The 22348-nt window shown below is 41.7% G+C and overlaps 1 protein-coding gene across 1 annotated transcript; it reads left to right on the top strand.

Moving 5' to 3' along the window:
- The first annotated feature begins 13448 nt into the window (after positions 1-13448).
- LOC122293710 lies at positions 13449-14153 on the top strand. The gene has a single exon (XM_043102209.1). The coding sequence runs from the start codon at positions 13449-13451 to the stop codon at positions 14151-14153; it is 705 nt and encodes a 234-aa protein (XP_042958143.1).
- Positions 14154-22348: the final 8195 nt, after the last annotated feature.

The raw sequence follows: 22348 nt of genomic DNA, 5'->3' as shown, positions 1-22348 counted from the left end.
TGCAGCAGTTGGCCGTAGCTTGTTTGTGGTGTCGGGTCACATCTTTCCATACTCGCCATGGGATTAGCATGGGATTTTTAGCGAGATTCACATGAATTTTGATGGAGTCCCAGAGCAGGCAGGTTTTCTGAACCTCAAGAAACAAGTTGTCGTTCCATGCCTATATATAGTCCTGTCTGGCTTTGTCATTCATTACCAACCTCCCTTTCTATTCTTCAAGCACTCTAAAGCTTTATCTTCCTTTTCTGTTTGCATTGATTATTCTTGGCTTCGACCACATTTAGGCCTAGGGTCGGCCCTGCAATGCTAGATCCCACTATGGACCTTCGCGGTGATATGTGCGTTGCAGTTCCTCTAAACCTCCTATGGATGTTCTTTCAAAAAATGTGTTGCTCTTCATTATAGGGAGGTTGAAAAGAAGGCAACCCTCACCCCCACTGTGGGGTCATTCAGTGGGTTTTTTTGCCTCAGGACCCCTTGTGCAATTCACGGTCTGTCATTACATCCCAGTCTGCTCCCCTACATAGGGAGAACTGGGCCTTCAACGTCCTGGGGACGCCCAGTCTGGGGCACCTCCCATCCAGCCCGTGGAGAGTTAGAGAGGGGAGTTTGTGTCCCTGGGGGCCATCACATGCTTGATTGTATCATGTATTCCTTTCACGAGAAGTGATGCGCTAGCCACTTGCCGATCCCATGGCGAGTTGATAACCTTTCTGACGACATCCTGCCGAGTACAGTTGGCTCTTTACACTAGGTGATATGTGAGGCCCCTTATAGTATAACTGGCCCATGATCTTGTATGCAACGCCCCCATTTTGCTTGAGCATGCCTCATAGTCACAGCTGCAATAGAAATCCCTCCAATACATAGAGCTAGCAAGGCTTAGTCGGTCTTGGTGCTCTACGGAAGGGGCCGAGTGGCACATAAGCCAAACTCACCTACATTCTTCGTGTACATTCTGCAGAATTAGATCCTAGAAATGTATTTTTTACTTGATAATTACCAACCTTCCTCGTTGATTTGAAACAGTGTGACTTTGAGGTCTTTGCGCGCTCCAATTAGTCTTGGGACTGCCCGCATTACACCAAGGGAGGGGCAGGGGTGCCTCACACCATACCCTCTCCTTCGGTTCCTCGGAGGAGGCTCATTCATTCCCTCAAGGGGAGGTTCATTCATTCCCTCCTGAGTATTCCACCGCCGAGGTGCATTCCCACGCGAATTGCATTTCCTCCAGGGAGGTTCGTTTATTCCCTCAGGGGAGCATTCAAGTATGAAGTGCATTTCCTTGGGGAAGCATTCACATTCCCTCAGGGGAGCATTCCCATGCCGGGAAGCAATCCCACAAGAAGTGCATTTCCTCGAGGGAGATTCGTTCATTTCCTTAGGGGAGCATTCCAGTGTTGGGGAGCATTCTCAAACGTGGTGTGCTTCCTCAGAGGAAGTTCATTCATTCCCTCCAGGGAACATTCCTTTACGGGAGCTTTCTCACAAGGGGAGCATTCCCTCGGGGGACCCTTCATTCATTTTCTCTAACGGAGGTCTATTCAATCATACGTGCCTTGTTGGCTTCTGTGGTTGAGTCAACTAGTCTTGGGACCATCCCGTGCTCCACCGAAGGAGAGGTAAGGGCACCTCAAATCACACCCTCCTCTTTAGTCCTTCGGGGAGGTTATTGTCCCTTTACCGCAATGGGATGGGGTCCCATTAAGGCAATTGCAGGGCTAAACCCTCGCTTCTTCATAGGTGAGGCTGGGATAGCCCTGAACCAATCCCGCCTATCGACCCATGCATGGAGGAATTCTGTTCAGACAGTTTTTCTAACTGGACCCACTCTCATCCGCTAACATCATAGGAAAGGGGAGTTACGACCAAGTTGGTGCTGCATCCACTCCTCCTCATGTTGGAACAGGGTAATGTTCAGGCAGCACTACCACATCTGTTGACCCACGCGTGGAGGTAGTCTATTTGGGCACAGTTTGCAATTATACCCGCTCCTATCCATTGACGTCATAGGGAAAGTTAGCAAAGACCAGGCTTGTTCCACGTCCACTCCTCTTCATGATGGAATGAGGTAATGTTCAAGCAGCCTTATGACTGTACTCACTCCCTCCGCAAGGGAGGTCGATCTAACCCAGGGTTAGTTATGCCTGTTGACCCACACATGGAGGTTTGGGCAATCCCTGACTGAACCCGTTCCCGCTGGTCGATGCTCATGATGAAGTTTAATCCATGCGTGCTTTGGACTAGCCCACTTCCCGTTGCGGGAGGGATAGGGTAGCCTTTTGGCATTACAACCTTCCCTTTGGTACTTCGCAGGGAGGTTAATCATGGTCCATGGAGGGCCAAAGGGCCATCCGCATCTCCTCTGTGATGGGGCTGGGGTCTATTTCAAGCAGCCTTAAGGCTAGACTCACTCTCTCCCACTAGAGAGGCTGGGTTAGCCTGAGGTTACCCTGCCTGTTGACCTGCATGTGGAGGTAGTCTGTTCGAACAGTTTTTGAATGTACGCGCTCCCGTCCCTTGACATCACGAGAAGGGTAATTCACACGAACACAGGAACCACATTCTTTGATGTACAATTCCTGAAATTGTCATGCATTTCTCATTAATGATAATTACACAAGAATCTGTAGTGTTAGAAATAAGAAGAAAATACAAATGCATGTCACAGGCTTCATCAATAAAACATTTGTAGATGCTCAGCATTCCACGGGTGCTACAATTCATTCTCGTTAGAGTCCTATAGCCAATACTCCATGAGGCTGTTGCTGGTGACCACCAAGTAGGGGCCTTCCCACTATGGTCCAAGCTTGCCTTCTTCCTTTGCAGCTATCCCCGTCTGCTTTAATACTAGGTCTCCTACCATGAACCATGTTGGACACACCCTTTGATTGAAGCCACACTCCACTCTCTTCCAGTATGTTGCCATCGTCAATTCAGCCTCTTCTCAGACCTCTTCTAACAGGTTGAGATGCTCTTCTAGGCGTCGGTCATTGGAGTGCTACTCGTAGTGGCAACCTCGATAAGTCGGGATGTCAACTTCCATCGGCGGCATAGCCTCATGACCATATGCCAAGGTGAACGGGGTTTCACCGGTTGATATCCTTACAGTTGTCTGGTAGGCCCACAAGACGGGTGGGAGTTCTTCCGCCCATGCCCCTTTCTGATCGTTCAACTTCTTCTTTAGTATTTACAACAGGGTTTTGTTAGTGGCTTCCACTTGACCGTTCGACTGAAGATGTCCCGGGGAAGAGTATCGAAACTTGATCCCCATGACTCGGCACCAATCTCAGTAATGTTCAGAGTCGAGCTGCCTTCCATTATCGAAAAACAACACAGTAAGGCATCTCGAACTGGCAAACTATGCTTTTCTATAGGAAGCGAGTAATGTTATTGGCCATAATCATTGCCAACGCTTACCTTGACCCACTTGGTGAAGTATTCCACCGCCACCACTACGAATTTTACCTCTCCTTTCCCCGGGGTAAGGGGACCCACCAGGTCAACTCCTCACTGAGCTAATGGCCAAGGAGAGACTATCGGCACCAATTCCACTGGAGGGTGATGGATGATCCCTGTGTATTCTTGGCACTTCTTACATGTCCGCACATATTCCTTGGCATCTTTTAAAGCATGTGGCCAGTAATACCCAGCCCGTGTTGCCTTCCCCGTTAGCACCCTCCCTCAGGCATGGTCCCCACAAATTTCCTCATGTATCTCAGCCAGTACATGCTAGGCTTGCTCACTTGAGATGCATCCTAGTATCGAGGCACTGTACCCCCTGTGGTATAGCATTCCGTCGACTATGGTATATCGCGCTACCTGGTATCTCATCTTTCTCACCCTTTCTCTGCTGTCAGGTACCTCATTGTCGTTCAAGTACTGCCAAATGTCCTATTCCCACTCGAGTACACCTGGTACTACTTCTAGCAGCTCGACCCCCAAAATGGGCACCTCCACAGTCCTAAGAGTAGTTGACTCTAGTAATGGGGTTGTTTTTTACCCAGACTCTGTTTTCGCTAGCTTATCTGCCTTATCATTTTTCGCTCTAGGGATTTGCTAGATCTGAAAGTATCGAAAATGAGGGCGCTCAGCCTGCTCCAATGCCAGGTACTTTTTCAGTTTTTCACTCTTCACCATGAATTCTCCTTTTACTTGACTAACTACTACTTGTGAGTCTGCCCTGAATTCCACTTCCTCCGCGCCTAAGGATCTCGTTTTGGTTATGCCGAGGAAGAGTGCCTCATACACTGCCTCATTATTGGTGGTTTTGAATCCCAACTTGATGGTGTAGTTGTACTCCTCACCCTAGTCCTTAACAGTATGTAGCCCCACTCCCCCTTCAGTTCGGCAAGAGGAGCCAACAAAGAAGACTAGCCATGGGTGACAGGTGGTACATATCCTCCTTCATTGAGGAACTAGGCCAAGACTTGCCCCTTTAAGGAGGCGCGGGAGGCATACTTGATGTCGAATTCACTTAGTTCCACTACCCAGTTCGTGAGGGGACCTCAGGCATCCAGTTGTTGTAAGGCCTTTCATAGGGGGCCTTTTGTGATAACCTTGATCGGGTGCGCCTGAAAATATGGTCAGAGCTTGAGAGTGGTTATTATTAGCATGAAGGTGAGCTATTCAACTCGAGTGTACTTGACTTCTACTTCTCTATATGCCCTGCTCACATAGTAGACTGGCCTCTAGACCCCGTCTTTCTCCTGTACTAGGGCCGAGGAAATCGCCTATGGGGAGACAGACAGGTACAGGGTTAGTGTTTCTCTGCACTGGGGCTGGCTAAGCAATCGAGGGTTCATTAGGTATTGCTTAATGAATGTCGCATCACATTCCTCATTCCAGTCGTGGGCTTTTCGCATTATTCTAAAGAAAGGTAAGTAGTTATTCGTTGATCGTGATATGAATCGGTTGAGGGCTACTAACCTGCTGGCAAGCTTCTGCATGTCATTAATACTTCAAGGATGAGGCATATCTAAGACGATGTTCACTGTTCACCTTTTCAGGATTGGCCTCGATTCCTCTTTCTTACACTACGAACCCTAGGAACTTCCCCGAACCCATACCAAACTCTCATTTTTGGTGGTGTTCAGCTTCATCTTGTCCCGCCATAGTACAACAAAGGCTTCTCGAAGGTCCTTTAGGTGCTATGCCGGGGTCTTGCTTTTGACCAACAAGTCATCCACATACACGTCCATATTCCTCCTGATCTGGGCTTTGAACATTTGATTGACCAGTATTTGGTAAGTAGCCCCTACATTTTTCAGGCAAGCAGACGATCCACCTCAAGCGCAATGGCAGCATTCTTCTTCACGCGGAAGCTCTTACGCTTTTGCCTCACCCCTCTAGCCCTGGGGTCTAAACTTATATGATGTTGTATGATGGATCGATCCCTGGCATGTCTTCGTGAGTTCATGCAAAGATGTCCTGATGCTCAATAAGTAATTGTTGTAGCGCTTACATTACTTCGGCAATGATCCCTATTTTGCCCCTGACTGTTGCGTCCATTCTTTTTTGATCAAGTAGAATTAATTCTAAGGGCTCGTTCACCTCTACCTTTTTCAACAAAGATTCATCTCTCGCATCACCCTCGGCGAGAGCACACTCTGGGGCCAGTGGTGGGGTCAGGGGCGCCTCCTTGCTTGGCGAAGCGGCCTAGACTCCACCTCCAGATCCTCCCAGTCGGTCGCTCATTTCACTCGGCAGGGTTGCCATCGCTAACCCCGATTGCCTTTCTCTCACGGCTATTCTTGGTCATCATCTCACTTCAATATCCAATCACACCTCTGGACCCTCAAAGGGTGGGCTCTTTCAAGTGTGCAAAGGACACATTCAACTTTGAAATTTGTCGAATCCCACAAATGGTACCAACTATTAACGTCATGTTTTGTAAACCTTTGGGCCAGGCTCCTTGGGGGCTCGTGCCTTCCTTGTTACCTGCACACACAAAGTCACTCTGAGGTCCAGCGACCGGATGGTAGCTGTATGGAGCCTTCGATGCCTAAGTCAGTTGGGGAGAAAAAGGGAAGATTCTAAAACTAGGTTGTATGTTTTTAGTTACCTTTGCTCGGCATTTGGGGGGCGGCTTTTATACCCTCCCCTGGGGTTGGAGACCTATGCCCTGCCCCTTTAGCGCAAGGGTGCCTCCTACCAGAACCCATTTAATGCGGCATGGTGTCCATGAGGGGGAGCCAAGTCATTGAGTCCCATCAAGGTGGCGTGCTGCTCCTTCCATCTATTACAAGTTCCAAATATGGCAATCACAATATCGAGAGCTAAGAAAAGTAAAGAATCAATGTAAGGATTGGTGCAATCCACTTGGGACGAGTCTAACAAGAGCCAGCCCAATATTCAAGATGGGTTTGAGAGAAAGAGATCCAGTTCTCATCCACATGATACAAGCAATGGAAGAGTGCAACATAAATTATGGTCTATTTTTATGTTTATGTGATGGAAGGCCTTGGACTTGTTTAATTCATTTAAAAGACTTATTTTATTAGTTTAGAATAATTGGGTTTATTATGAAAGCACTTAAGGGGTTATGTTGGGATAGTTATTATTTTGTTTAGCTAGGGTTTCAAAAGGGTTACTGTAGCAGTGAAACTATTCACTCATAGGCATTTTTGAAAGATAGGGCTTTATTTTACCTAGGTTTTTGTGAGGTTTTAGTTTAAATATTCTTTATTGCCTCATTTTGAAGTTTATGAAACTTATGAAATTTAATGAATCTTATTCGTTCTGAGTTGAGTTTATCTTCATTAAACTTTTGAACTTAGTAAAGATAAATCTCAACTTTTGTGGCATTCCTCCTTTGTAATCTGAGTTCTTGAGACAGGTTTTCAACGGGTCTAGATTCTTCCATCTATTGACTTGATTTTGACTTTCTTTGATAAGTTTTCAAATTGATTGTGGGTTTAAGGGATTCCAATTCCACGGGTTCACATCATTTGATATTCAAAGCAAGGCTTTCAATCATATCTAATTTTGTCTTTTATTTTTTGTATCTTTAATTGTAGGGCTTCATTGTTCTAGGGTTGAAAAAAAAATAGGGTCTGTAAATTCCTTTGCTAGGGTTTCCAAATTTCTTTGATTAGAGTTGCGTTGTTCTTTGATTAGGGTTGCTTTGTTCTTTGATTAGGGCTGCCCAAATTACTCTATCTTAGGGTTCTTGTTTTTATTATTAGGGTTTTGTCACAATTGGAGTTTTGTTTCAGATTGGTTGAGTTTCACAATTGAATTCTATAGATTTTCACAATTTGTGTGTTTGAATTCAATTGTTTGATTTTTACAATTGAATTAATTGTTTCTGATTGAATTAGTGAGAAAAGAAAATAAGAGAAAAGAAAAGAAAGGAAAAGAAAAGGAAAAAAAAGAAGAAGAGAAAGAAAAGGATTTTGGGTATAGTTTTGAAATACTTGCAATCTAAAAATTGAGTGATTTGGCATTAATTAAGCTTTATCATCAAAGGGGCTGAATACACATCTTTCTAGTTGGTATCTTGTCTTGTGATTACTCTTTTCTTTCTATAAGTTTCTTTATTCTCGTGTCATTATATTCCTTCTGTGCTTCTCTTGTTCTTGTTTATTGAACCTAATTACTAGTTGAAATAAAACAGGATTGCATTGTCTTGATTGAGTTCAATTAGTTCTTAAAGAACTTGAGTGGAAAACTTTTGATGTACAAGACAAGAGAGTGTAAGATCATTATCTGGAAAAAAGTTAATTAAGAGTGAAATATGAGTGGAGTGTCATTATTTGAGTGTAAACACCTAAGGGAGTGTGTGATGCCTTTTTTCCACTAAAATTTTTTTGTGCAGTGCATATAATGTCTCATAAAAGTGACTCATCACCAAAGGGGATGGTAGGTGTTGCACTAACTTTGACTAAACTAGTGACTTAAAACTTTAGAGTAGCTTTACCTGCAAGTATACATGTATTGTAGTACTTAACAGGGTCGAATCCACAAGGATTGGCTTATACGATAAAGAAAATAAACTCAAATAATGAAAATAAATTACTAAAAATAAAGTGCAATCAAATGGAAGAGAAAATTACTGATGATGATTTTTAAAGTAACAGAATAAAACTAAAATGATAAAATAAATTGATATAGAGAACGACTAAAGTTTCCATGATCTCTCTAATAATTTAGAATATTGTTTCCGATCAATTTACTTCAATTTAACTAGAATAATGCTTCTATTTAATTTGAAGATTTAGCATTTAAGTTCAAGAAAAATAGTCACTAATGATTAAGCATGAACGATTGATGGTTAAAACATTCACACAACTCATTCGAATATCACCGGGATTTTTTTAAACATTCAATGTATTTAGAAATCACAATGAATTAAGATAAATATATAGATAATCAAAATATCCAACAATTAAACCATTCAATAGATCAAACTCATAATATAAATTCTAATATTGATCCGAACACAATATCTAAACCATTAAACTTCACCTCTAACTATTTATTAAGTGGGATTCTAACCAAAGCAGTATTTAAAAAATTCTTCTCTCTCTTTTCCGTTAGTGGAAAGAGAGGAGAAGTGGGTTGTACTGGCCCTAAGGAGGAATATTCTAACAGAAAGGTGGCTTGTACGGTGTGAAGTCAGGCAGTGAGTGGAGATTTTTTGTCAGTTATTGGCAGAAGGGGGCGGAGTTGGGTTTTTGGTGTGAGTTTTCGTCAAGAGAAGGCTCAGGGAAGTGCAGACAGACTAGAGGCTGGAGGTGACGATGAATAATTTGGAGGCAGAATGGGAGAAGCTTACGCTTACAGAGGAAGAAAAGATTAATGTTGATCTGGATAATGATACTCCTGAGGAACTGAAGAGTAAAGGAGATAGGAGTTTAGTTGGTAGGATATGGCTTGAGAGGAGAATAAATTCCAGAGTAGTTGAAGCTACGATGGCAAAGGTTTGGATTCTCAACAGAGTTGCTAAGTTTGTAGAGGTAGGTAAGAACACTTTTGTTATCACCTTTGCAAATCATGCAGACAAACAGAAAGTCTGGGGAGGCAAACTATGGCTGTTTGATAATCAGGTGATGGTGCTTAAAGAGTATGATGGATTGAATCCACCGATGAAAATGTGCTTTGACCATGAGGTGCTATGGGTGCATATGTACAATCTGCCCCTAGCTATGATGACACAAAAGAAGGGAGAGCAGGTGGGGAATACGGTGGGAAAGGTAAGAGATGTCGATGTTCAAGGTGATGGGAGTGGTTGGGGGAGTTACTTGAGGGTCAAAATCGAACTAGATTTAACAAGACCATTGGCGAGGGGCGGAACCGTTTCTGTCCAAGGAAAAAACCTGTGGATATCATTCAGGTATGAGAAGCTACCTTTCCTTTGTTTCTCTTGTGGTAGAATTCTTCATGGAACTAATGGTTGTCCAGGGAAGATAGATATGAGTGAAGGGGGTAGTGAGACTAAGGAGCAATTTGGGGCCTGGTTAAGAGTAAGTTCAGCTGGGAAAAAATGGAGAGGTCCAGAAGCAAAGGGAGAAGTTAGAAGAGAAGGTTCTTGGAGAAGAGATGGAGGAGAAGAAATAGAATCTAGTCATGAAGGAGGAAAGGCACTTATGAGAGATATAGAAACAAGGGAGCAAGAGGAGAGTCAAGAGACAGTGGGGAGTGAAAAAAAAGTGAGTGGAGGGGAAGAAGAACTTATAGTAAGGGGAGGGATGGAGTTTGGCTTAAAAGAAGTTGATGTACGGGTAGATGAGGAAGAAGGGGTGGAGGGGGAGGAGTTTAGTGCTCCTGATGAAGAATTAGAAGTGGAAGGGGAGGGAGAGGCACTTAAGGATTTGGTCAAGGGAAGGAAAACATGGAAAAGAAGGGCTTGATTTATGGGAAACAAGAGTATTCTGCCATCACCATCAAGGCCTCGAAAAAGGCCAGTGGAAGGAGGGCAGGTTGGGATAAAAGAAGTGAAGGATTTAAAGAAACAAAGGAGACAATTAGAAGTGAAGGAACCTGTTGCACAGGTAGAATTGGCGGTGGCTGTTAAGCAGCCCCGCCAAGTATTATGAAACTACTAAGTTGGAACGGCCGAGGGCTTTGCAACCCTCGGACAGTTCAAGACCTCTGCTCCTTAGTAGAGGAAAAGTTACCAAGTGTGGTCTTTGTAATGGAAACTAAGGTACAGACAAGCAGATTGGAAGGAATCAGAAAAAGGATGAGAATGGAAGGGTGTTTTGGGGTGGAATTGAATAGGAGAGGGGGTGGTCTGGCTTTGTTTTGGAGAAATGAAGGTATGGTGAAGATTTTGAACTTCACTCAGAGGCATATTAGTGCATGGATCTGTAATAATCAGGGGTGACACTTATGGCTTCTAACAGGCTTCTATGGCCATCCTGAGGCTAGTAAGAGGCAAGAGGCTTGGCAACTACTGTCATCCATTAAACCTGACAACAACAAAGGGTGGTGTGTTATGGGAGACTTTAATGAGATCCTTACACATGATGAGAAGGTGGGTGGCAGGCCTAGAGGAGATTATTTAATGAACAACTTCAGAAATGCTTTGGAGGAGGGAGGATTATCTGATCTAGGATGGGAAGGGGACAAGTATACTTGGAGCAATAGACATGATGATGAGACTTTTATAAAGGAAAGGTTGGATAGGGTGGTGGCCAATCAGGCTTGGATTGAAGCTCAAAAAGAGATTAAGGTGGAAGTTCTAGTGGCTAGGAGGTCTGACCATAGGCCTCTTCTGCTAACTTTTTCTCAATCCTCTTTTTTTCAGGTTTATAGAAATTTCAAATATGAGGCTTGTTGGGCTACTGAAACAGATTGGGAGAAGATTATTAAGGAAGGGTGGCAACAAATAAGAAGTGGAGGAGGACTACAAGGCTTGATCAATAGATGTACTGGTTTTCTGAAAAAATGGAGTAGAGGTCTAAGGAGAAATAAGGCCCCAGAAATCCATGAAAAAACTGAGCTTCTAAAGCTCTTACAGAGAGAGGAAGGGAGCCACAATGTAAAGGAGATTCGAAGTCTTCAGAAAGAATTGGAATGCTTGCTTGAACAAGAGGATTTGAAGTGGAGGCAGAGATCTAAAAGAAACTGGTATAAACATGGGGATAGGAACACCAAATTTTTCCATGCTTGTGCTAGTCAGAGGAAGAGGAAAAACATGATTAATCAGATTATTAATGAGCAAGGGAACAAAGTGACTAATATGGAGGAGATTGAAGGGGCTTTCAATGGATATTTCAAGGAATTGTTTCAGTCGACCAAACCAACTCAGGAGGAGATTACTGAGTGTTTAAAGGCAGTAGAGCCAAGAGTAACTGAAGAAATGAATGAAATGCTATCAAAAAAATTTACAAGACCAGAAATAGAAGAAGCTATTAATCATATGGGGCCTTTAAAATCCCCTGGACCAGATGGACTAGGAGCTAGCTTCTACCAAAATCATTGGATGGTAGTGGGGGATAATGTTAGTGAAGCAGTTCTAGCTGTTTTGAATAGTGGGGAAATGGAAGAATGGATGAATTACACTCACATAGCTCTTATCCCTAAAGTTAAAAACCCTTCAAAAGTGAGTGAATACAGGCCTATTAGCCTGTGTAATGTGGTGTACAAGATTGTTTCAAAAGCTATTGCTAACAGATTCAAGAAGGTATTGGAAGTGATTATTTCTCCCAATCAAAGTGCATTCATCCCAGGTAGACTGATTTCTGACAACATAATGATTGCCTATGAAGCCCTCCATGCTATCAAGACTAGACATAAGGAAGAGGTGGGGTCAATGGCTGTTAAGTTGGATATGTCCAAGGCATATGATCGTATTGAATGGTATTTCCTCAAGGCAATAATGAAACAGCTGGGCTTTTGTGAAAAATGGATCAGGTTAATCATGTGTTGTGTTTCTTCTATCTCTTATTCAGTTCTTTTAAATGGTAGACCTGGAAGGAGATTTTGTCCAGCAAGGGGTTTAAGGCAAGGGGATCCTATATCCCCTTACCTGTTTATTGTCTGTGCAGAAGGGTTAAGCTCCTTGCTTAATTCTTCTGATGCAAAGGGTTTGACAAAAGGGGTGACAATGGCAAGAGGGGGGGACTAGGATCAATCACCTGCTCTTTGCAGATGATTGTGTCCTTTTTGGAAGGGCCAAGTGTGAGGAATGGAAGAAGCTTATGGACTTGCTAAAAGTCTATGAGAGGGCCTCAGGGCAGTTTTTGAATAAAGAAAAAACTTCTATTTTCTTTAGTTCAAACACGAAGGCTATGGATAGAGACTGTATTATGAGGGAGGGTGGATCAGTGGCTTGTGGCAACTATGAGAAATATCTTGGACTTCCATCTCTAGAGGGGAGATCAAGATATAATACCTTCTCAGTTATAAAAGACAGAATCTGGAAAAAAATTAGTAGCTGGCAGAACAGGTTCTTGTCCCAAGCAGGAATAGAAATAATGATTAAAGCAGTTTTGCAAGCAGTACCCACGTATACCATGAGTGTATTCAAGCTACCTAAGAACTTATGTTCAGAAATCAATGGTATGATGTCAAGATTCTGGTGGGGAAGTGTTAAGGGTGAGAAGAAAATTCAGTGGCAAAGTTGGGATAGAATGGGAACACAGAAGCTGAAGGGAGGGATGGGATTCAGAGATTTGGACAGTTTCAACTCAGCTTTACTAGCAAAGCAAGCTTGGAGGTTTTTACAAAAGCCAAACTCTCTTGTTTCTTCTATTTTCAGAGAGAAGTACCTAAAGTCTAAGCACCTGTTGGAAGCCAAGTTGGGATCAAATCCTTCTTTAATCTGGAGGAGTATATGGGGCTCACTGAATTTACTGAAGGAGGGACTGAGATGGAGGGTAGGGAATGGCAAGGATATTGGTGTGTGAGGCTTTAAGTGGCTTAACTCCCCATCTTCCTTTAAGGTTCAATCTCCAGTCAATCATCTGGATAGCAAGGCAAAGGTGTGTAAGTTGCTGAAGCAGGATGGGAAAGAATGGAATGAGGAGTTAGTGAGGAAGGTGTTTGTTAAAGAGGAAGCTGATCAGATCATAAGCATCCCTTTAAGTAAACTTGGCTCGAGGGATAAGCTTATTTGGGGCCCTTCTAATAGAGGTCTCTTCTCTGTTAGAAGTGCTTACTTTGTGGAACAAGAAAGAAAAAGAGCTTTAAAGGGGGAAACCTCTAGGGAGCTTAAAAAAGATTTGAGATGGCAGAACATCTGGAGTCTACAAGTGCCAGCAGTTTACAAAGCTTTTCTCTAGAAATTGGGCAATGAGGTGCTTGCAACAAAGGTGAATTTGCTCAAGAGGAAGGTGACAGAGGATGCTTTATGTCCAATATGTGGCACTGAGGAGGAAACTGCCATGCATGCTATGTGGCAATGTCCTGCTGCCAGGGATGTGTGGACAGGTTCAATTTGAGTAGTGCAGAAGTGGTCCAGTGCAGAAGACAACTTTTTGGTTCTATGGGAGAAGTTGATGGATAAACTGTCTGAAAAAGAGCTAGAATTAGTGGCTGTATTGATGAGGCTTCTGTGGCTTAGAAGAAATTCTTTTATATTTGAAAAGAAGTTCAAAGATCCTGATTCTGTAGTTTGCACAGCTAGAGCAGTTATTGAGGACTTTCAAGAAGCTCGAACACATGAAGTAAAGATAACAAGTGCAACTAATATGGGAAGTGGCAGTCAAAGATGGATAAAGCCTATACAGGGGTTCATTAAAGCAAACTGGAATGCCTCTACAAATACAAGCAATCTGGGACTAGGAATTGTCTTGAGGGATGAGGTTGGAGAAGTTCTGGCTTGTGCTTGCTTTAAAAAGCCACCAATTTCGGATTCAAGCTTAGCTGAAACTATGGCATTATGGCAGGCTGTTGAACTGAGCCATGAGTTGGGTTTCAATAGAGTCATCCTTGAAGGAGATGCTCAAGTGGTGATATCTGCTGTTAACAGTGTGGATGAGGATCTATCTTCTGGTGGGCATATAGTAGAGGATGTCAAAGCTGTGTTAAGAGAAAGAAGATCATGGAAGATTCAGTTTACAAGAAGAGAAGGAAATGAAGTAGCACATTTGTTAGCAAAAAAAGCTTTATTAGTTGAGCAGGACCAGATTTGGATTGATGAGTGTCCAGACTTTATTTCTTTACAAGTTTGTAAGGAGTCATATTGTACTGGTGATTCTTAGTTGTGATGAATATACGAGGTTTCCTTCAAAAAAAAAAAAAAAAAAACTCCACCTCTAACCTTAGTACGAAAATTTAGCCAACTACATTCATCACAAGAGCCATAGAAATCAAATAAATATTCTCCATTAGAAAATTAAAATAAAACACAAAATTTAATACCGGAAAACAACTACAAGAGAGCAAACGTAGAAAGAAGATGGAGCGAAAAAAAAAAAAAAAAAAAAAAAAAAATCCCCAGTTGAAGTCCACCGTTCCTACAAAAACTCTGTACTTTTCTCCTAAGAAAAACCTACTGCTTCCAGCGTACGAGTGCTCAGCTCCTTCTGTCTCATTTCTAGCTGCCCAGGAAACCACCTCTTTCCAGTTCCTCTCACGAAAGCAGGGAAGTCCCTCACGAAGAATGAAATCGTCCGTGCATCCCTATTTTTCCTCCAGCCTTTCCCTCTCTCTCTACCTCCAGCATTTTTCATTTCAGAGTCCAACGGAAGCCTCTTCAAAAAATGCCCAGGTTCCTGTCTACACCCCCACCGAAAATAGAATCTCCTCTCCATTCGTTCCGTCTACTCACCAGCATTTTTTTTGAAAACTAGACGTGTTTTTATGTTTCTTCCTAGCCCAGAAAAAGAAGACCAAAAACTCCCCTCGTCCTCCCCTCACCTTCACGTCTTCCTATCCAAGAAGGGTCCTCTTTTTCCTTCCATTTTCGTATCCCTAGCATCACACTCGAGGCCTCTCCTTCATTTCGTCTTAGTGCAGCGTCCCACGTTCCCCTATTTTTTTGTCTGTAGCTTCAAGCTGTGCGCTCCAGGTTCCCCTATTCATTTTCGTATGGGTCTTGCTGAAGAGCCTTTGAATTTCATTTGTCAACTAAAATGCTGAAGTCCAAAAGCTCACTAGCCTTTTTTCTCTTCTCGTCCAACCTTATGAAAAGCTTAAGGCCCCAAAGTCAAAAGTCCCCTTCTGGGTCTCCATAAATCTCTTCAAAAGCAAACCAGCCAAACTCCAAAAATGCAGCGTAGAGACTCCCCTTTCATCAAAATGGAACTCTGTTGCTTCCCCATGGAAAACTTGCCGCCTTCTTGCCAAAAAGAGCTGTGTTGCGTGTGGTCCTGGTGTCTCCAAAAGCAAAGAGTTGCGTCCAAACGAGCATCTTATTTATTTAGAAACCTGAAAATAATACATTAGCAAAACTGAAATAAATTGAAAGGAAAGAAATATCATAAAATGCATTGTGCATGTGAGGAAATATTATCCAATTAAATTATAGGTTATAAAATTAAGCATAAATCATGATATTAATCAATTTAAATCACAACTTGGATTTATGCCTATTAACCATTTTTTCATCTAAAACCAATAATAATGTCATGAACTAATTAAAATGTATTGGTTCTAAACGTATGAAATATGCAATATTTCAGCTCAATCACAACCTCCAACTAATGTTCTGCTAATCCTTGAGTGAAATAGTGAAAATTAATTGAGATGAATATTGCAATCAAAAGCAATCAAATATAATTCTGAATTTTGTCAAAAGTCAATTCGTGACTACTCAATATCAAGAGTTGTATCCACAAAGACAGTCTCAAAAATTATTCAAATAAAGTTGGGACAAATGTCTTAGAACTATGATGTGTGTGTGGCTAAACCTCTATGTGTTCCTCATTAATAAGCATGATTTATCATAAGATTTTTCAACCTTAAGATTAATTATTATTGATTCTAATTACGTCAAAGGCCAATGGACTAGCAGTTTTAACGCCAACTCTATTTAAAAGCCAACTCTATTTAAAAGTCAAACACTCAGACCCCAAAGTTTTGAGTAACTATTTCTAACCCTTTTATTTACGAAAGCTAACCCGCTTTCATCTTTTTCTTTTTCTTCATCTTTTTTTTTTTGTGTTATTTTCTTGTTTTCGTTCTTTTTTTTTTTCCTTTTTTTGTTTTTTTTATAAGGCTTGGTAGTCCTACAGTTTACTTCTCCTGTTTTAAATCAATGAACATTAATGAAGAAACTATAAGGTTGTGTTGTTTCCTTCTATGTTCTCTAACTGTCTTCGGCTGCCATTATGTGGCTCAATTCGTGATGTGCTAGACATGGTTGGTGTGGAACCTGCCCAACTACTTCCTACGACGTTGAGAATCCTGGTAGGGTATTGTGTGATCAGGTAGTGAGCCTTGGAGGGAGCAATTTCCTTCTCGCAGTCTTGATGAGCCTTCCCCTCGATAGGTACTGGATCTTCATGTATTGCGCCTTGAGTCCCTCCTATAGTCCCTTCGATCGTTGGGTATTTTCCCGCACTTTCACCCGGGGGAACATGCTTAATGACTATGTTTTCATGGGTTTCCTAGGGCTATTCTTCTCGAGCGTCGGGGAGTCAGGAGCCTAGAGTAGCTGTCGCTGGTCGTCGAGCACCTGTGCCTCACCCGGTTAGTTCCTCGAGCATTCCTATTCAGGTCCATCTTTGGGTGTGGGTCATTTCCTCCTTACACTCCTTCATATTTTCCTTATAGTTTTCAATGGGTGTTTTCATGGCAAGGTACTGTGCAATTGCCGATCTCGACGACTAGTGGTCAAGCGGGCTTGGGCTCTAGGGAGCAAAATCCCCGCTTCATAGTCTGTACAGCCTCGGATTAGGCTGCGAATGCTGTGGAGCCTTAGGAGGAGTCAAAAGATTCTCTTATGGACCTACGTGAGTGCCTATGCTATTCGGAATCCAACCTATGGAAGTCTCAGGATGAGGCCATTCTATACTATCACAGTCTGTGGTAGGAGTCAAATCTGCGAGAAACTCTTAAGGAGATGTTCGTTCGTCAGTTGGAGGAACTCAAAAGGCTCCTAGCTGATGATGTCTCCTTGAGCCAAAGGTGTGATTCCACTGTTTCCTACCTCCAGCATGCTGAGGATAAGAGTTGCAGGTCTCCAAGACTCTTTCAAAGAGGCAGAGGTCCCTGCAAGCTGCGCGAGATGAACGGGGACGAATTGAGATCCTCTTCCCAGCGGCTACAACCTGAACTATCTTGGGTGTGGTAAGTTCAAGATGAGGCGTGGACCCACGACTTTTTCTTAGGTCCTAAGGCACTGAGGGACCACTTGCTGTCAAGTCCCTGGGACAATTTGTGTTAGCTGGACCTTGAATTTGTGACCCCTAGCCTTAAGAAGCTTGAGGCAGGAGCCCAAAGAGGGGGGACCTGGCTCCTGACTCGCTTTTGGTTGCCCCCCAGTCCCACTAGAGGCTGACCCCACTGAGTCTAAAGAGGAGGGTCCCAAAGTTGTCTAAGAAGGCCTTGTGCTTGTCATCGCCTTTTTATATGTTTTCTATAAAGCATTTCTTCTTCAGTATTTTCCTTTCTAAACAGACTTTAAAATTAATAGATTTACTTGTTTCAGCGTGTCATTGTGCCTCAATGTTCTGTCTCGCCCTTTAGTGTCTTGAAGGCCTCTTAGGTGACTGGATTATTTGATTTTTGTACTCTACGGTCTTATCATTTGCCAGTTCATTGCTGTAGCGCTCATTTTTTCCTTTTGTACGTTATGTCAAGCATGACAGATGACGAGCGTGCACTCCTTCCTGAGGTATGGAGAGGCACATGTTTCCTGGAGGTGCTTATATAAGGTACTGCCCGTGGGTTTGATCTATCTTCCCTTTCACTTTCCTCACGTAGGGTATGGGTTTCCCCTTCCCCTCTAACCGAGTGGTGCTTTTCATTCAGCCTTATTCAGGGTTGCAAGGGCCCACCTTCCTTCTACTGGAGAACCCATTGGCCTCCATCTATTTAAGGCTGCCAGTCCTTGTCGACTTGACTCCATTACTCTTGTGTAGTGCCCTTCATCATCTAGGGTGGTGCTATGTGGTTGATGGGAGTTAATCTGTGTAACAACACCGCTCTATGGGTTTTTCTATCTTAGCACCCACCTCACAGCTCTGATTTTCACAGGACCTCCAGCCCCCATGGGTGGGGCAAGTTGAGTCAGATTCGCAAATCAACCCTAATCTCAAATAGGACTCAACATGAAGGAAAGGTTGCTCGGGCTTCTCCCCGTTTAGGGTTAAAGTGAGAGTGACTATGCTCCATTCATGGGGCGTGGTCCATCGTGCACCTCGACCGACTGGTGCCCTCTTTTCCAATGGTACCATGGAGTTCCTGGCTAATCGTGACTTTGTGATCGGCAGGGTGTGCATGGAAATAGGGTTGGAGTTTGCGAGTAGTTATTATTAGTACAAAAGTAAGCTGCTCAATGTGAGGATATCTAAATTTTGCTCCGCGGTATGCCCAGCTATTGTAGTAAATTGGTCTCTGGATCCCGCTGTCATCTCGAACTAAGGTTGAAGAGACTGCCTATGGGGAGACTGATAGATATAGGATCAGTGTTTCCCCACATTGGGGTTGACTAAGTAGTGGTGGTTTAGACAGGTATTTCTTGAGCGCAGTAAATGTCATGTCACACTCCTCGTTCCAGTCTTGAGCTTTTCGCAACACTTTAAAGCAAGTAGACACTTGTTAGTTGACCACAACACGAAGCAGTTAAAGGTTGTCAGTGGGTCGGCGAGCTTCTGTACATCATTGATGCTTCGGGAAGAGGGCATGTCTAAGATAGCATTCACTTTTTTGGGGTTGGCTTTGATTCCTCTTTCGAATACCACAAACTTGAGGAACATTCCTGACCCTACTCCAAATGCACATTTGGAGGGGTTCAGCTTCATTTTGTTCCACCTCATTACCGCAAAGACCTATTGGAGGTCATTCAAATGCTATGCTAGGTCCTTGCTTTTGACCAGCAAATTGTCCACATATACTTCCATATTTCTCTCGATTTGGTCCTTAAACATTCGGTTGACTAGCCACTGGTAGGTGGCACTTGCATTTTTTAGACCAAATGGCATGGCGGAGTAACAATATAGCCCTCAATCGATGACAAACAACATCTTCTCCTCGTTGCTGGGGTGTGGATGATTGTATCCTGAGCAAGCGTCCATGAAGCTCAACAAACAGTGGCCGACCATTGAGCCCATGATAAGATTAATGCGGGGGAGTTGGAAGATGTCCTTAAGACATGTTTTGTTCAGGTCTGTGAAATCTACGCGCATTCTCCACTTACCATTAGGCTTTTTCACAAGCACCATATTGAACAACCAATTTGGGTACCGCGCTTCCCCTATACATCCCATTGTAAGTAGGCGATCAACCTCTGCAACGATGGTGGCATTCTTCTCTGTGTTGAAGCTCCTACGCTTCGGCCTTACCCTTAGCTCCAGGATCTACGCTCAAGTGATGTTGTATGAATTACGGATCTATCCTCAGCATATCTTTGTGGCTCCATGCAAAGATATCCCGATGTTCTATAAACAGTTATTGCAGTGCTTCTCTGATGTTGTCAGTGATTCCTTTGTCGATCCTAGCAGTCGACTCTGCTCAACTCTGATCTAGTAGGATCAGTTCCAAGGGCTCATTCGCCTCTGCCTTCTTTAGTGCATACTCATCTCTCATTTCATTTTTTGTTGGGATGCATTTCGGGGCTAGTAGGGGGTCAGGAAATGCCCCATTTTCTTGTTGCGCAACATAAGCTCCCCCTCCAGTGTCTTCCGATCGGTTGTCTACCTCACTTGCATTGTTGATTATCTCCCTTCCTTCTGCCTCCTCTTCCTGGTCGTCCTTCAGGTACTTGCCTACTTTGGTTCTCTACCACACTTTTGAGCCTTCCAAGGATGGGTTCTCGTAAGTGTACAAAGGACACGTTTCCTTTTAGATTTTTTCAAATCCCACAAACAAAGCCAACATTTAACGACGCGTTTCGTACACTTTTGGACCGGGTCTCTGGTGGCTCGGGCCTTTGATCTATTCTTGCACACTTAGACAACTCCAATATCCAGTGACTGTGGGGGGTGGCCATATGGAGCCTCAAATGCTTAAGTTAGCCTTGAGTTAAGGACATGATTAAAATAGTTATGAAATCTAGATTACTGACCTCCCCCTCTGGTGTTTGGAAGGCTACCTTTATACCTACGTTTGGGATCAGCGACTCATGCCTTGTGACCACCAAGCTCAGGGACGCTTCTTGGCAGGGTTCATTTAATACGGCGTAGCTTTCTAGCATAGGCAATAAATGTGGCATGGCAGTATGGAGCCAGAGTGTAGAGTCCTATCAGGATAGCGCATTCTCCCATCCCTGTCTGAAAATGGGAGAAGGTTCTATACGTTTCGGCCAGCTTGACCCGACACCTCGATCCATGCTTGGTAGGGCTAAGAGTGTTCTGGGCAGGCTGTCGAGAGGTCTAGTGGGCTTCGACCTAGTTATGGACATGGTCTCACTATCCATCTGGGCTCATACTTTTGGAAAAGTTCCCCCAATAGTTTTTATAAGTAGAAGGGACTAAGTCAACCTTTCTTATTACAATAAGGAGCTATTTTTATCAAAACTACAAAAGGTTTTGAATCTTTACTTTGGCAAAGCATGACATGTCTAATTGCCCCAAAATTCTTCCTACACTCTGTTTACATTATTTAAGAAACATGATTGGTTAATGCTGAGGATGACTCCAAGAGAATTACAAAGATGTTAAAACCAATATTTTGAATACCGTACTAGATGCCGTACCGGTCAAGGCACTGAAATGAAATATTTCGGTACCGGTATCGTTTCAGGATAGTCGATATTTGAATAAATTATATATATAAATATATATTAATTATATTCCAAAATAATAGTCTATATATGAATAAATTATACATAAATACATTTATATATAAATTATAAATAATCTAGTGTGAATTGGGGATAAAAAAATGAGCTTGTAGTTTGAAAAAATGAAAAAAAAAAAAGTAAAGGCTGAAATACAGGCCAGTATGTAGGCCGGTATTTGGACCAATACAAAACAGGTAAAATTTCTATACCAGACCAGTGGCCGATACGGTATGAAATTTAAAACACTGGTTAAAACCTTTTTCAGTAAATATTATAGGTGAAAACAAATTTATTTCTTGTATTTGGCTATCACTTTAGGATTCGTTTGGAAACACAAATGTTCTCAGTATTCTGAGATATTTTCTTCCAAAACATGAATCAAATACAAAACATCTTTTAATTTTAAATTTTTAACTTTTTTATCTCATCATTATAATTTTTCGAGACTTTCAAATAAAACACAAAAAAAGAATACTACTTTTTCAAATTTCAAAATAAAAATAATATTAAAAAAATTATAATCAAACATTTTTTAAATTTATAATATTTTTATTTAATTTTTTTTTCTCTTTCTCAAAATCTAATAAAATACCTTTAAAGATTTTCTTCAAAATTTTATATTGATTAAATTGATCCCTCCTTAAAAATATGTTAGTAAAGGTTTAATTATGTTGACATGGCCTGCCACATAGAAAAATAATTAAAAGTATTTTAAAACATAAAAATTAAAAATTAAAACTCAAAATAAGTAATACCAGGATATAGAAATTAAATTTCTAAAATTGATGTAAAAAAATTCACTTTTTCATTACGGTCTCACTTGTTTTTAAAGAGATCATGTGGGGCTTGCATATCTTATAACTGTATTTAATATTAATTATTTTTGTACTTATTTTTTAAAATATTCTATATATCATCATTTTTATCACTACCATCTTAACATCTTTTGACATGGTATGAAATACAAAATATATTTTTTAATTATTTAATATTGCATCATAAGATGGTATAAAAATTTGCTAAAAAGAACCATGAATAGCCTTACTTCTTTTAGTCTAAAATTCATTTTTTTTATATAAATTATATGAGTACCATCATTTTAAAATCTCTAGACCGCTTATATGATATAATTTAATTTAAAAAAAATTAAAATTAAAATTTTATAAATTAAATTATTACTTTTTAAATAATATAAATTATATGTAATCCCCACCAATTTAGAATAAAATAATTAATTTATATCGGAGGAACTTTGAGCAATTTTTTGATCAAAAATGTTAAACCTACGAAGTTGGGTCTCGATAGTTTGTCCCATCGTCCCGATGCAGTTTTTTTTTCGCTCTTTTTTTAAGATAGTGATTAAGAAAGTATTTTTATAATAATGTTATGAAATTTTTAAATATATATATATATATATAATTTATATAAAAAAATACATATAAAAAAAATGAAATACATTTAGGGCGAGCCAAATTTGGATCCCATATTGGTGGCTGTAGAGCCACTCCT

Source organism: Carya illinoinensis, chromosome 14 (genome assembly GCF_018687715.1).
Source record: "Carya illinoinensis cultivar Pawnee chromosome 14, C.illinoinensisPawnee_v1, whole genome shotgun sequence".
NCBI lineage: Eukaryota > Viridiplantae > Streptophyta > Magnoliopsida > Fagales > Juglandaceae > Carya > Carya illinoinensis.
The sequence above is the reverse complement of the archived record's forward strand: the minus strand, read 5'-3'. Positions and strand labels throughout refer to the sequence as shown.